This window comes from Zeugodacus cucurbitae, chromosome 5 (genome assembly GCF_028554725.1).
Source record: "Zeugodacus cucurbitae isolate PBARC_wt_2022May chromosome 5, idZeuCucr1.2, whole genome shotgun sequence".
Taxonomy (NCBI): Eukaryota; Metazoa; Arthropoda; class Insecta; order Diptera; family Tephritidae; genus Zeugodacus; species Zeugodacus cucurbitae.
Genome location: NC_071670.1, coordinates 65,322,361 through 65,338,978, shown reverse-complemented (window position 1 = coordinate 65,338,978; position 16,618 = coordinate 65,322,361). Strand labels below are relative to the sequence as shown.

Genomic DNA, 16,618 nt, shown 5'->3' with positions numbered 1-16,618 from the left:
AATGAAGATCGATACCATGATTTTCCAATACTCCGATCAAAAATTATCTACTTTCAGTTAAATATAATAATAATCGATAACGCGCTATGAAAACACTGTTAATATTTAAGATTTCCAAAAAAAATTTTGTGTGGAATGGTTAAAATTCACCAGTGTATGCTTTTACGAGGACTGCTATATATATTTCTGGTCTAATAATGAAAATAGGAATATTTATCAACGAAAATGGTTTTATTGTTTTTCAAAATATTCTCCATCAAGATTTATACACTTTTGCATGCGCCCAAACCAATTTTCGAAGCACTTTTTTTGAGCCTTTTTTGAGCCTGTTTTTGAGCGATTGTCAAATTGTGCGGGATCCAACGAGAACAAACCTTTTTTACGGCCAGGTGTTCATGCAATATCGAATGTATGCTGGTGGGAGAAATGCATAGGCATGCCTCTATCTGAAGGTATGTTACATGACGGTCTTGCATTATCAGTTCACGTACGGCATTGATGTTTTCTGGCACAACGGCTGTTTTTGGACGACCCTCACGGAATTCGTCTTTGAGCGAGCGTCGGCCACGATTGAATTGGTTGTACCAGTTTTTCACAGTGCTATAGGATGGTGCTTCATAGCCATACAAAGATTTTAGTTCATCGATGCACTCTTGTCGCGATAATTCACGTCAAAAGTTGTGAAAAATGATCGCACGAAAATGTTCACGAGTTAATTCCATTTTTTGGCCGAGATGAATTTTTTAATTCCCTGTAAATAAAACAATTCACGATTAAATTACAAAACGTTCTGAATGATGTTATGCTAAAAAATGTCAAATTTTCCAATGGAAATGTCAGATTGCACCTGGCAACACTTAGTGTTGCCTAGGCCAGAAATATGTATAGCAGTCCTCGTATCGAATGATCTCAAACGAAAATTCATTCCGTCAGCATGGATAATAGGTTCAATAGAAATCAATGAAATTAGTATCGGCAAACCAATCGAAAGTTATACGAAAAATATTTTAATATCGATACCCAATAAATTATTAAAAATTCTGATATATAATATCCCAATACATTCTTCAAATAAAACAGTTTCGAAAATAAAAAATATTGAGTGAATTTATTGAATATCACCAGAATATGCTTTTATCGAATGATCTCAAATTAAAATACACTCCGTCAGCATGAATAATAGGGTCAATACAAATCAACGAAAATGTCATCGAACAATAAATTGATAAAAGTTATCGAACATATGTAGTTTATAATAAACGATATAATAAGTTATCGATTCGTTTTGCTTGACACTTTATTGAGTTTAATAGATCCAACACAAATCCAAAAAAAATGTTATCGAAAAATAAAACGATAAAAGTGTACGGTACAATAATCGATAATTCGCTAATCAAGATAATCGATAAACAAAAAATATTATATAGTAGAAGCCAAACCGTTTTGTGACACCCTTTATTTGTTGCTATTTTTAATTAAATGAACCAAATGAATTGCACGCTAAGAAACGTGCCGCCAATAAACTTGCATTTTTAAACTGTTGTTATTGTTTTTGTTTTTTTTTTCGTGCTCTCATTTTCATTTTATAAAATATTTAATTTTATTTCTATTCACTTGCCATATTTTGCAACGAATCATTTGACATTTGTTACAGCACTGCACTGAATTTGCATATTTAGTGGTGCCACCAACACCGACACAGCACAGCACCGCACCAACGGTCACCCGCCGGCGCTGACCGTGCGAATTCTCTGGATTACTCAGCTCGGGCACTACTCAGACTGTCGCTGTTAGCAACGAAATCGCGTGCAAGAAACCATTTATTACTTATATATTTACTTGGATATTTGAATTTGCTCAGACTAGTATGCTATGCGGTCCATATATGCTAGTCAGATTGTATGTAAGTACAAGTGTGGGTGTGTGTATGTGTTGGTACGTGATTTCGGTGCATGATTTGACACCAATTTGTTGTTCGAACAACTGATTTGAATTGCTCGAACGCTGTGGCATGCCTGTGACGTGCGGTCATTTGCGGTATTTGAGTGCGGCCGCCGGTACTTACATACATATATGCTGTATACAAATCTATTACAGCACAATTGTAAGTGATTTTCTATGAAATTTAGTTAGCGTACGATTATCGTTGCTTGAGTTTAATTAATTATGCACCAGCAATTAATGCACAGTTACCGTTAGCTAACAATTTACCGTTAGCTGAATTTACTTAATTTTCACTTTCTAAACTTGCCTCCTAATCTGCCTCATAATCTTATAAATATCTTAATGTGCGCCTATAAAATCGTCCCGTTTAAGCACATAATTAATTTTCATTGCTTGCCTGCTTGTAATTAGTAATTTGCAAATTAGTGCAATGTCAGCTTTTCGCTCAATTTCGTGCATTTCGTGTAAACTTTTAATTGCTGTGATTTTTGGCAATTCTTCATAGTGAAGAACAAGCCAATTTTCTCGCTTATTGTTTTAACAATTAATCACTCACTGCAAACGTCATTTGGCTATAAAGAGAATATTATTTATTTATTTGGCATAGCGGAGGGTTGCCAGACGGCTAAGATACGTTTTATAGAAAATTTTAAATCCTTCAGCACGATATAAAGACAGACAGATGATGGTCAGAGGTGGATTTATAGTCTGGTATAAAAGCATTTAGATTACCTCTAGCTACTAGATTAAGTACAATTCATAATTATTAAGTCTTTAAGTGAGTAGAATATGAGATTGATAAATCACTTCGAAATTAACAAAGATTTGCCTTAAAAAATATCAGTTGAAAATTGTAACAATAAAGAGAGAAGAGAGTATATTCTTTATAACCTAAAACAGATTTTTGGGAACACTCTTCAAGAAAAAGTAGCAGATAGGTCGTTCGTTGTTAAAGAATATCACTCGCAGAGATTTCTTCGTTACTCGTGTAGTTCCTTGATTATCACTCTCCTCTATTCTGGTATTCAAATTAAATGCATTTTAAAGAATTATAAACAATCGATACATTTTAAAAACAACGAAAACTCGTCATATCGAAAACCAACTTATCAAATATTTATTTTCACTTAACTATTAAAAGAAGCACATTATTTGCATAGTATTAAAAAACAGTATCAACAACACCAACAATGTCAGCCTCGAAATCCAGCGCAGAATCACTCTTGCCAACAGGTGCTACTTTGGACTGAGTAGGCAATTGAAAAGTAAAGTCCTCTCTCGACGAACGAAAATCAAACTCTACAAGTCGCTTATCATTCCCGTCCTGATGTATGGCGCTGAAGCGTGGACGATGTCAACATCCGATGACACGACACTAGGAATTTTCGAGAGTAAAATTTTTCGCAGGATTTATGATCCTCAGAACATTGGCAACGGCGAATACCGCAGACGATGGAACGATGAGCTCTACGAGTTATACGACAACATTGACATAACGACGAATTAAAGACAGCGGCTACGCTGGCTAGGTCATGTTGTCCGAATGGACGAAAACGCTCCAGCTCTGAAAGTGTTCGATGCAGTACCCGCCGGAGGAAGCCGAGGAAGGGGAAGGCCAGGTGGAGAGCGACCTGGTTGCACTTGGAATCTCCAACTGGCGTCGAACTGCGAAGGAAAGAGAGGAGTGGCGCGCTCTCATCGTTTCGGCTATAACACGCTAAACGGTTCAACGCCAACCACATCCATACATTAAAAAACGATTAATAAAAGAAAATGAAAATAATCGATAATATTAAAAAAATATCGATATGGAAGACATCGAATAGAAAAATTCCGTTATTAAAGATTCGAGACAAAATTCGTATCCTTAGCTTTCACACCATCACTAAAAAAATTGAAACTAATCGATATATTTGATATATTCGTGCGAAGATAGCACGATTTATCGAAAATCCAGTCATCAATTATTCATTTAACGATAAAAAGAAATATCTTTATTTAATTCTATTAATAAATCGATTAATCGAATAATATTAAAATAATCGATAATATAAAAAAAATCGATACATATTCTTTTATTGCTAGTATACGCCTGTTTATTTTAAATTTTTACTTTTTATTTTCCAAAATACTTTTTTTAAATTCGCACAGACCCACATATGGCACTCCACATGCTTGGGTTCGTATTTACAACATTCCCACTAAAATATCCGCAAATTTAAATAGATCATTTATGGGATTCCTGCTGTTATGTAAAGCTAAAAAATTCAAATATATTCGTATGTATGTATATAATCCAGCATTCGTATAACTTAGTTAAAGGGGGAAAATTCCATGTACTCAAATAAAAAAATAAGACACTTCTAACAACTGTTTAAACAATACGTATGTATGTATGTATGTATGTTGAAGTGAAAAGCTGTGCGGGATGAATTTATGTGTTTTCAGATTTTCAAATTAAGTTTTTCAGAAAGTCAGTAATTTGCTTGGCACATCCCATAGATACACTAATCTGTGTAAACATTTAGACATAATACATTCACACTCACACACCTGAATTTGTGCAGAACAGTGTTCATTCAATTGCAAAAAGCCACTGTGACTTGCATATGAACACATAGTCAGTGTGTCAGTATGTACCTGTCTAACGTTCTGCCACATTCAACTGTCACACGTCATTTGCGTTTGTCAGCCTACAGCTGTACACACACACACACACTCAGTAACGCATAGGTGTGTTTGTATTTGCGCCTGTTAAGCGCGTACACTTGCGCGCACTCCCGCCTCATTAGGATTTGTGACAAGTTTTAAGCAGCAAATTGTCGCGTATTTTGTCGTGAGAAAAATTAAATTCAGTTGTGTCAATTTTATTTTATTATTTCTATTTTTGTAGAGCACACAAGCACATAACACCGCACGCAAATCCATGTATATATATTTAAAAGAGTATGAATATGCCTACCCTAAAAGAAATTTATGGGCACCTACCATTTGGAAGTTAAAAAATTAAAAAAATAAATTTAAAAAATTAATTTAAAAAAATTCTGGCTGCAAGAAAAAGTTTAATCAAATAAGATAAATTGGATTTTAGAATCACCCTTATATACATTTACTCATCTCTACATATTTATTATCATAAATTTACCTGCGGCAATTTTCTACAAGCAACTGTTAATTTATATCTTTTTATACATATAAATCCATGTAACTGTGTTTTATTTATTTTTACTATAAATGTTTTTACATTTTTCAGTTGTGATTCTAAATTTAATTTGAATACTTGATTTGTGTTTATGATTTTGACGGCAAAGCAGCGTAAAATGTTGACCTTCATTTAATTTCATTCATTTTAAATGCTGCAACATAAACAATTTATTTTTGTTTATTATAAAAATTGTATTTCTTTATGGTCGAATTATTGAGATTAAAAATAAAATAATGCAATTCATACAATGTATGCGACTATTTTGATGTTTCTTAATTATACGCGCTTAAATAAACATAAATGTTTTGCGCGAATTTTGACAGTTTTCATGGACAATTTAAATAAATATTATTTGAAAACATATTTAGATATTTTTTTTTGAAATTGTAATTGCATTTTATATAAAAACTAATGTGTAGAAGTTGTGTAGTTTGGAAATCTGAATATATTCCATTTTTTTTCAAAGCAAAAAAATATTAAATTAGTTCACCGAAAAGTATGTCTGCCTGTTTTCACATATATTAAAATTGAACAAATAAATATTATTAACTAGTACTTTAGACAAAAAATAGTATTGAATTATATTTAAAAATTAATAAACAATTAAATATAAGCAAAAAATAATTTAAAAATTCTTAGATGCAACTTAAGTGTAAATATGTTGCTTTAAAACTGGTATATGCCTTACACTTTACTTAATACCACGGGGCGTATGAGTAATTTTTTGTATGTGATTTAGTTTGCCTTAAAAACTTATTGGTTTCAAAACCAATTTAATATTTACAGCTGTTAAAAAATATTATTTATAAACTGATCAACCAATAAACACCAACATAATTGTTTTTTTTTTTTTTTGCTACAATATTTTAACCTTTCGAGCGAACTGTGAAAAAATATTTCCCTTTCTAATTATTAAGGTTGAAGATCTTACAACAAGAAAACAAAAATTGGCAAACTATAGTAATCGATTTATCACTAATACAAATGTGCCCACGTATATATATATATATATTGCGAAAAGTATTATACTTCATATTTTGATGTGATCATATAATTAAGATATGGCCAATATTAACCCCAATTTCATGAGAAATGTTGAGGTAATGTCAATTGAACCAGACTTTACTAGTCGAGACTGTTTCGTAAGTATGTTTTCCTTTAATTATGAACATTTAATCATGAACATGAGGTACGTTCAAAAATTGTCAAACATTTTTTATACCCCTGAAGTACAATAAGCTGTATTCATTGGTTACTTTGTCTATAGCAGCAGCTGAGGTTAGATGTGTTTTCTCACAAGCTCACACTTCGTTACTGTTCGTGAATTCTTGGCTACGATGCCCCAGCCAATACTGCCCCGATCGCTAGACATGACTCCGTGTGACTTTTTCTTATTTCCAAAAGTAAAAGGAGAACCTAAAGGGTCGTCGTTTTACAATGTACTTACGAGAAATCGCTGAAAGGGCCAAAGGTTATCCCAAAAACACGAATTCATTTTTTTTTTCATAATGAAAATCAGAAAAATCCGTTTTTGGTCAATAAAAACCAGAAATTTATTTCATCAGCATATGTTAGTACTTTCCTGTATGAGGTGCTGACAATATGAATATTCACTCAGTCTCTTGATTCAATCTCAATGTATACTTTCAAAGCTGACAAAAAAACGTTGCCTACATTTCGGCGCACAACTTATAGATATAATATAATCGAAACTCTATAGCTCGTATATGCGTATTTAATTTGCCTACTTTAAAGCTTCAGCTATATTTACTTCAAATATAAATACGACATCACACCATTACGCAAAAAAGCAAAATCCATAAAAACCAATATGCATGTGCATAAGCAAGCTGGCGTTATTAACAGATCGCTTACCTACCACAATAAGTGGTATGCAACAGTTATGAAGGAGAACAGTGAGCAGCGGCAGCAGCTACCAAATCATATAAGCAACTTTGCTTAGATGATAGATAGCTGCGCAGAACTGCTAGGAGAGTAGAAGAGTGAAGAGCTATGTGATGAGTGCTGCTACTGCGATTCGGTTAAAAATAACGAAAATCCCATAAAGCTGCGACCCAACAATGGCGCCGCTCGCGTGTGCCCAATGAAGCGTTAAACGATTCCAACACATTGCTCTGCAACAACAACAGCAATTGCGGCAAATACTTGCACAAATGCTTGTTATGAAATTTTTCAAACGAAATTATTTTTAGTTATATAAAATTGTGCCAACTCAAGATGAGTTGAGATAAGGAGAGTGGCGTGGATGCTCTTGTGCAAGCACAATATTAATATATTTTCGCTTAAATATGCGGACTTAAAGTATATATTATTATTTTATACAGAAGCACAGATCTGTCAAGTTAAAGGGACGGTCTCATGTCACTCACACATATAACGTTAAAAGCGCATAAGGGCTTCACAATGTCAACAGCATAAGGATATATCCGGCGCAACGTGCCACGTGGTTCAAGCAGCTCAGCGCTCAACCCAAGCCAGCTGAGAGCTTAAGGTTGTCGGCACTCGAGGTCAGCGCGTTGACAGTTTTCACTTGAATTGATAACGATTGAATGCTTTTACAATAATATCTACTTACAACTACGTGCATATATATATAGTTCAAGGGTCCATTGCGCTGCCATAACTGTAAATTCTCACTTGCAAATATATAAATATAATACTTTAATATTTATTCACTCATAACTCCAAGTGCTGAAATGCAAATTGAAATGGTTGATTGGAAAACGCTTCCATGTTGTAACATACATATTTTCTGCTCAGCGCCTGCTCTTGCTTCCTGCAACATTTTCTCATTCTCAGCTTTAAGTCTAGCAGCGTTGAAAATGCATGTTTTTCTTTTCTCCATTTTACTAGATAATCTTATTTGACAGCGCAAGTCTGCTGCTGTTGACACATCTAAAAAATTCATATTCAAAAACTTGACAATGAAACTCTTCTGCTGTTACTCCAACTTCGCGAGCGAATGTATCCTCAGCCATCAGAAACAGTTATATTTTGTTGGCGTACTTTTATCACGAGTTTATACAGCCGTTAGCTGTTGGAAATTTGCAATTTTCTATAACATTGTTTACATAAGATTTGCATATTTTGTAATGTGGCTACAGTTGTGTGCAGAAAAATAATACAAAATCAAAGGAAATCATAATTATCAAATTTTTCAAAAATGAGTATTCAATTTAAACAAAACTACAGCATGACGAAGGAAACTTTGTTCGTAATTGAAATGAAGCTTTCGTTTGTGACGTCACAAATCTCTGTTTCTTATGTCAAACGCACTCAAACTTTACCTTCGTTAACTTCGGCTGTACCGAAGCTAATATACCCTCCACAGGTGCATTTCTTTTAGTAGCTATGTGTTTAAGATTTTAGATTTAAAGACGTAAGAAACAGTAAGTAAAAAAAAGAAAACATTTTACTAATACTTTTTAGCCGGGTTGTTTGCTAGAAACCTTAGGGTTATATAGTTAACCGATCTGAACAATTCCTTCGGAGATTATATTATTACCTTAAGCAGTAATCCATGTCAAATTTGGTGAAGATACCACGTCAAATGCGAAAATTTTCCTACAAGCCCTTGATTCCGATAGTTCAGTTTGTATGGCAGCTATATGCTATAGTGAACCGATCTGAACAATATTTTCGGAGATTTAATTATTTCTATGAGCAATAACTCACACCAAATTTCGTGAAGATATGTAGTAAAATGCGGAAGTTTTCCATACAAGCCCTTGATTCCGATCGTTCAGTTTGTATGGCAGCTATATGCTATAGTGAACCGATTTGAACAATTTTTTCGGAGATTTAATTATTTCTATGGGCAATAACTCGCACCAAATTTCGTGAAGATATGTAGTAAAATGCGGAAGTTTTCCATACAAGCCCTTGATTCCGATCGTTCAGTTTGTATGGCAGCTATATGATTTAGTGGTCCGATATCGGCAGTTCCGACAAATGAACAGCTTCTTGAAGAGAAAATAACATCTGCAAAATATCAAAACGATATCTTAAAAACTGAAGGACTAGTTCGTATATATACAGTCAGACAGACAGACAGACGGACGGATAGACAGACGGACATGGCCAAATCGACTCAGTTCAACATACTGATCATTTATATATATACTTTATAGGGCCTCCGACGCTTCCTTCTGGGTGTTACAAACTTCGTGTCAAACTTAATATACCCTGTTCAGGGTATAAAAAAAATAACGGTGCCAAATTGTCGTTTTCGCGCTCTTTACCGGCATTGTTATCATCTCTTGATATTTTACCATTTGCTGATCATTTAAAAATTTAACTGATTGTGAACCTAAAAGTATGCTACATTTCTGCCAGTTACTGTAAATGCAAATCTATTGCGGTTTACACACTTTTAGCAACTCCGGAAGCGGAAATTACAGTGAACTTGTCGCATACAATGGCTGTTGGTTTTTCGTGACGCTTGCAAAAGAAAACAAAATGTCGGAATGACAGACGAAGGATAATAGTACGAAAAAGGATGGAAATGTTTGTAGTTGCAAAAAATTTTAAGCTTGTGCTGAAGTATATACAATAACAGTTATATAAAACACAAATTATTTGTCACACAGCTCTCAGAGCTGACATTTTGTTTGATTGTCTTAAAATTTGAGCAAATGGAAGAGGTAGCAGCACTTAAAAACTGCCAAAGCGGCTTATAAAATATATGGGGTCACTGACTGAATATTCTGAGCAAATAAACTTAAATGAGCAATTTCTTCGTAAACAAGTAGGCGAATACATTGTGCTGCTTATGTGAAGATTATTTTTTGGTAATTTTCCTATTTTAATTTCAACATTCCGACACCAGATGTTGCGCAAAAATTGCGATTTAGTCGAAAAAAAAATGTGCTAATAGTCAATAAAGTACATATGAGAGAGGTGACGAATGAAACAAAACAAACAAAAAAAGAAAAACATTTCATTTATAAGTATGTATTTAATGCGTAAATGATTAGGCAATCACCAATATAGAAACCACCGAAGTTGCTTACTCATTCACTGCATGAGACACATGCTGTCTTATAAACGTGTATATGTATATAATCATGTAGAAAAATCTCTAAATTTTTTTTTTTTTTTTTACTTACTTGAAATTTGTGTTTTCATTGCTCGAGCTAGTATAAACTCGGAGTATGTATGTACAAGTATGTCTAAAAACAAATCGTGTACAAATTCATGCATCTATTTAAAAACCAATAAGAATCTTTGCAAAAATTCGCATAAATCGCAAACAAAAAAAATGTGTGCGAGCGTCAGAAACACGCTTCGCTGCTGTGATAGATCGATGCTGCCAAATGCACACACGCACATACACATGCCTACAAACGTGTGTTTCATAACTGAAGTAGTGCGGTGAAAAGCGCCAAAAGGCATATAAACATGGAAAATTTTGTACACTGACTGAACTGATTGATATGTAGAAATAAAGACACGGCTCACAAAAAAAGACACATATAAATGTGTGCATTCATGTGGTTGCCATTAATTTTATTAGAATTACAAGCAAATCATCGCGTAAAATTAAATGGCAAAGAAAATCAAGGTGCATATCAGCCATGAAATGTATTTGTTAAAAATAGCCGTTCAAATATTTATGAACAAATAAAAATAAACGTATAATTAATTAAAGGATAGACGTTTTATTCGTATTTAATAGAATGATGAAAATAGTTTTAATCGTTTTATTTTTAATTTTATACAAACAAGCAAAAATATGTATAGCAATAAAAAGATATCTGGTTAGAAGACAAAATATACAAAAAAATTCATAAAATATAAAAAATTTTAAATTATTAATACTTTAAGACACTTTTGAATTGGGAGAAGTTCTTAGTTGAACGAGAGAAATAGAACATCTTCTGTGACAAAAAATACGCAAACCTTATAGAGAAAAATATTTGCTAATAACTTCATGCCAGAATCGATAGACTATTTAGTATTCAAAATAATTCAACAGTTGCTATAAATCGTATTTAAATCTAAATATTTTGCAAGTAGTTTTTTCATAGAATTAATAATCCTCTTGGGAACGCTCCAATGCCACTTAACTGCTTGAATTGGCTGTCAAAAGCCAATATGGAGTCCTGCTATAACTCCTATAGCCATAATAATATATTTCACAACAATATTTTATTTATAATACGTATCTATAACTGGTATTTAAGGTAGAAGTGTATATATTTTTACGAAAAAAAAATTAAGATTGGTCAAATGACAAATTATCTGTTGTGTTCAAAAAATAACGGGAATTGTAAAATTTCACAGGTTTGGAGAGTCCAATTGTCAACTTTTTTATTATGTTGGTATACCCCTGAAGTACGATGCAATTTTAAGCTCTATTCATTGATTTCTTTCTCTGTAGCAGCCGCTAAGATTAGACGTGTTTTTATGAACTTGACGATTTTCATTTGTTAAAAGCTCACATTTCGTTGCTACTTCTTGAATTTTTGGCCAATACTGTATAAGGGTCCGTGTGGCTTTTTCCTATTTGCAAAAATAAAGAGAATCTTTAAGGGCCGTCATTTTACAAGCATACGAGAAATTGCTGAAATAGCCAAAGACTACCCTAAAAATGGAGTTTGACAAGTGTTTCGATGATTGGAAGAAGCGTCGGCATAATTTCATAATATCTAATAAGGACTATTTTGAAGGCGACAATATTAATATAGAGGAATGAATAAATATTTTCTTCAAAAAACGAAAATTGCCATTATTTCTTGAACACACATCGTACTTATCATTAATCGTTTTTCGCTTTTAAAAAGGCATTGTATTCTATTGGTCCAATTGTCAAATTGTCTGTATAAAGAAATTTGAAAACAGCTCGACACTTTTTCCTTAACTTAAAACCTTCCCGAAATCTAACTTTATCTATTATCTTCACAATTGACAATAGCTCAAAGCACTTCATCAATTTATGAGGATTCCTTGATCCATACTTAGCTATGGAGGTTGCAAAACGAAGCGTTGTTTCTGGTCTCCAGAGAGGATGTCCATAATCTCCATCGTGAACCGGAAATGTCACCTAACCTATCCTAAGATTGGTAGTGGTATATTTTCTTTTAAGGCAAACTACTTGTAAACTACTTGTTTTGCAACTTAAAGTCAATTGTTTTCTTATAAAAGTGAATTTTTTTTTCAAACTTCGAAAAAAAATTGGAATTTTATAACTTCTTCGGTATTTTTTTAGTTCATAACAAAAAGAAACTTATAAAAGTTTAAAGCATTACTTTAATGCCATAAGACCTCAGTGTCTCTACTTCTATTCTCGCACTTTACTTATTAAACTTTTCTTGTATAATAAGTCTCCTGCGACTTGTAGTCAGTCACTCAATGTTAGTACGCTTCATTTGGACAGATATATCGTAGGTGTGTGTATGTACACAACGTTGAAGGTCACATCAGTCTATTGCAAATTATAAATTTAATGTGATTATGCAAATGTAGGATAATGTGCAAAAATTGCGATGGAAAGGCGACAAGAAAAACACAATGAGCAGGGATTGGTCCGACAACTTGTCAGTAATTTATGAGACAGTTGTGGTCAAGAGTGACATTTGAAGGATAAAAAAAAAATATTTTAAAATAAAAATTTGCATTTTTAGTTTAAAGACTTTATCTCGGGCGCACAGATAAAAAATAAAAAAATAAAATATTTAGCAATTTATATGAATTAATATATGTATTTCTTATAACAGATTAACTTGAAATTTCTCAAAGCAAAGCAAAAGAAATATTTACCTACATCTCTCAACATTTATTAACGCTCCTAATTAATTTTCTGTTCTCTTTATTTGCAGCTGTCAGCAGTCAGAAGCAAAGTGATTAGACAACATAGGTGTCTCTGAGTAGTGTTGGCAGCCTATCTAAGTGACGCTTTAGGCGCACTCAACACTCTGCCGCTCAGCAGCACCGCTACTTAAGATTACGCAACAGTTCGGTGTGTTTGCACAGCTTTTCAGTAACTTCAACGCCACCGCCGCCACCGCCGCCGCTGCCGCGTGCTACCAGCTAAGCGGCTGGGCAATGCAAACATGGATCATGCGGTGAAAGCGACACGTGGCCGACCATGGAATACGCTGCGCTTCGAGAACGACGAACTGGAATGCCTCTATCAGCGGTACACGCTCAAATTGCAGCGCTTCTCGGTGCTGGGCGTGGTCGCATTGGTGGTGGTATTGTGCGGTGTCATGGCGGCGCTGTCATTGGCCTACAATAATGCGCCCACCTTTCATGTGAGTTCATAAAATTGAGTTTTTTTCGCAAAATGTAGGGCAACGAAAAAAAATTATTAGGTTTAATATACAGTGGTCGACAAAAATATATGAACACATGTTCTGAAAATTTGTGTAAGTCTATGCTTATAGTTTTATAATAACGGAAACTAATAATACAGATCGCACCTAAAATCAGTTAAGAAAGTTAAAGTTAGAAATTTAAGATCTGCTATATATGTATCTCCGATCTCTAATCCAATTTTTTAACCCTCTAAAGACTAGTTACACGGGGAATACTCGACTACATTTTTTTTTTTTTTTTAAAGTCCCGTTAATTTTCCCATTCATTAGAAGAAGATCCCATTTAAGAAGAAATAACCGGGGCTTATCATGAGATTTAAAATATTTTGAAAATTTATCAGCCATATACATGATCTTTCATAGCATTTAGCATAATTCTTAACCTAAAAACATAGACCTAGATTTTCAAAAACTTTCATTCAAACAAAATCTAATTTCATACGTATATTTGTATCCACCACTGTACTTAGATTTAACGAATATATGCTTTTTTATTTACTTATACCTATCTCTCGTATCTACCATTCACAGAACATTTTCAATTCCATTGTGTGCCTGCTTTTTGCAATTATCCTAATTCTACTGCAATGCCGTGTCATCAAGGATCATCACCTGCCAATTCTTTGCTATGGCATACTGCTCTTCGCCGCCGCCATTTGTTTCGTATCGATGCCGACACTGGGCAGTGTCTTTCCTGTGGACACAAAAGAGGTGAGAAAAAATGTATTAATTAAACTACAAAAGCAATAAAAAAAAAATAACAATCTGGAAAGATAAAAAAATTTACTACAAAATATATTAAAAAAAATGTATTGAAATTCTAGCACTTAAATTACTGTTATACCCAAAATGCAATATTTGAAGCAATATTCTTTATGATTTTTATTCATTTTGTGTTACATTTCAGAAAGAGTCTGAGGTAATATTTAACTTCCTATTGCATTATAAGCTTCTGATTCTTGTGTACATAATTGCTTTTGTTACATTATATACTATACAATATACTCATATGATGCAGTAGCGCGCTTAATTTATTGTTTACGTTTGCCTTCATCGACAATTCGCGTAAATAATCGAATGCTCTAAAAGTCTTGAATTGTTGCAAGAATTACTCATTTACTATGTAGTGCTGGTATACATATCTCGTTTATTGAGATGAAGTGCTCGTTTGCGATTTTAACTCGTATTTCTTTGTTAATTAACTATTTTAGATTGTAGTTAACAAATATATATATATGTGCGTGCGTAAATAGATATTAGTTTACATGCTCATTTATTGAATTCAAATTGAAGACATTTTCCAACAGATTTTCTTCGAATACTAGCTTTAATGGTGTCTTGAAGAAGGATAAAACTTCATCAGAAATAAGGAAAACTCCACAAATCATAGATCCTAGACATGTCATAGAAATCGCTAGTCAACAAGAGACTATCGGTCTTCTTTATTCCAGCCGAACAAACCGACACCAAATCGAGATTATATAGCTTATCGGAGACGGGGTCTCACTACTTACTGAGTCCATAAACAGTCCCTTGAGTATTTTTTACTAGTAACTTGATATTCTTTTCGCTCTAGTGTTTATCCAAGAATAGAGAAGAGAGAAGAGATCTCCAATATCCATTTTTATCATCATCCAAAATCACATTTATTATTTCCAAATAATTCTAGACCCCAAATCAAGAAATAAACTCGGTCAGATTGGTTTCTACAAAACTTACATGGCAACAACCCAATATTTCTACGGTATTATATGCTTAGTTACCTTTTACATATCAGAATATCTTTTACATACAGATATCCAGCGTAATACCCCTAGGCATATTTCACAGAAAATACGTAAGATTAATCTTACGTCAGAACCCATTACGATCTCAGAAATAATATAATCTCACAGTTCCATTATGGTCGGCAGTTAATTCTGTAACCAAACTGTATATAATCTATCGAAAAGAATGGATTTCGAACCGCCTTCATTACTTTATTTTAGAGTTCTTTCCAATTATACTTCTTCTTTTCATAAATACTTGGTTGCGACAAGTGAGCCTCACTCACAGAGAACCAACGAGCTCTCATAAAAGTACTCTTCGTTCAACCATTCTGTCCATTATTCGGTCATTAGTAATCATTACTAGCTGCAGTTTATGTAAACATATGTATTTGTATGCACACCTACTTAAAAATACTTTCCTACATTATTTCCAGGTCATGGCCGAAGGTGTGTGGCAAATTGTTTTTGTCGTCTTTTTGGCATATGCCATGATGCCGTTACAAATATGGGAAGCAGTTTGTTTTGGTATTATTTTGCCATCAGTGCATATTAGCTTAACGGTGTACAAAATAATAACGGATTCATTCCGCTATTTGGAATATAATCAGGTGAGTCGAGAGAGATGCTTTCAAGTTTTTTATAAATTATTTACTTATTTAATAGAAAAAAATGTCCATATACTTAAGAACATAACTGTAAAATGTTCCATAAAACGCACTATTTTAATTAATTCATTCAATTTTGCATTTCACACTAAATTTCTTTCACATATTCACAGCTTATCGCCAACATTGTAATGTTTATCGGTGTTAATGTTGCCGGCTTGGTCGTAAATATTATGATGGAACGTGCCCAACGACGTGCATTCCTAGATACACGCAACTGTATTGCCGCCCGCCTGGAAATTCAGGATGAAAATGAGAAATTGGAAAGACTTTTGTTGTCGGTACTACCTCAGCATGTTGCAATGCAAATGAAAAACGATATACTCTCACCGGTTGCTGGACAATTTCATCGCATTTACATACAGAAACATGAGAATGTCAGGTTAGTATTCGTATTTACTATACTCAATTCGTTATTATCATTATAAATAGTGTTCGAAATTGACACAAAGCTAAGACTCCTTAAGAGAAAGTTAGTACTTTTGTTTTCAATGGATAAAAATTGTGACGTCTTTAACGATAGAAGGAGAGGAAGATTGACAGTTTGCTACGCTTGTGACAATAGGTCTTTTCTCTAACAATCTTGATCCTTGTCATTGAATTAAGATTCGAACTCTCGTAATGTTCCCATTCTAAATCATAATTTCCAATTTGAAAATTCCCTCTACACAAAATTGAAAAAATATACAAAAATAC

At 33.5% G+C, this 16,618-nt stretch overlaps 1 protein-coding gene across 13 annotated transcripts in view; it reads left to right on the top strand.

The window, feature by feature from the left end:
- The window catches only part of LOC105213803 (Ca(2+)/calmodulin-responsive adenylate cyclase), a 120,376-nt gene that overhangs the window by 83,272 nt on the left and 20,486 nt on the right, over positions 1–16,618 (top strand). For all 13 annotated transcript variants that reach the window (XM_054232118.1, XM_054232119.1, XM_054232121.1 and 10 more), the window contains 4 exons: positions 12,991–13,425; positions 14,020–14,199; positions 15,692–15,865; positions 16,036–16,304. In XM_054232118.1, coding sequence (XP_054088093.1) covers positions 13,225–13,425; positions 14,020–14,199; positions 15,692–15,865; positions 16,036–16,304 — 824 coding nt within the window. In that variant the 5' untranslated portion in view covers positions 12,991–13,224. The remainder of the gene's footprint in view (positions 1–12,990; positions 13,426–14,019; positions 14,200–15,691; positions 15,866–16,035; positions 16,305–16,618) is intronic.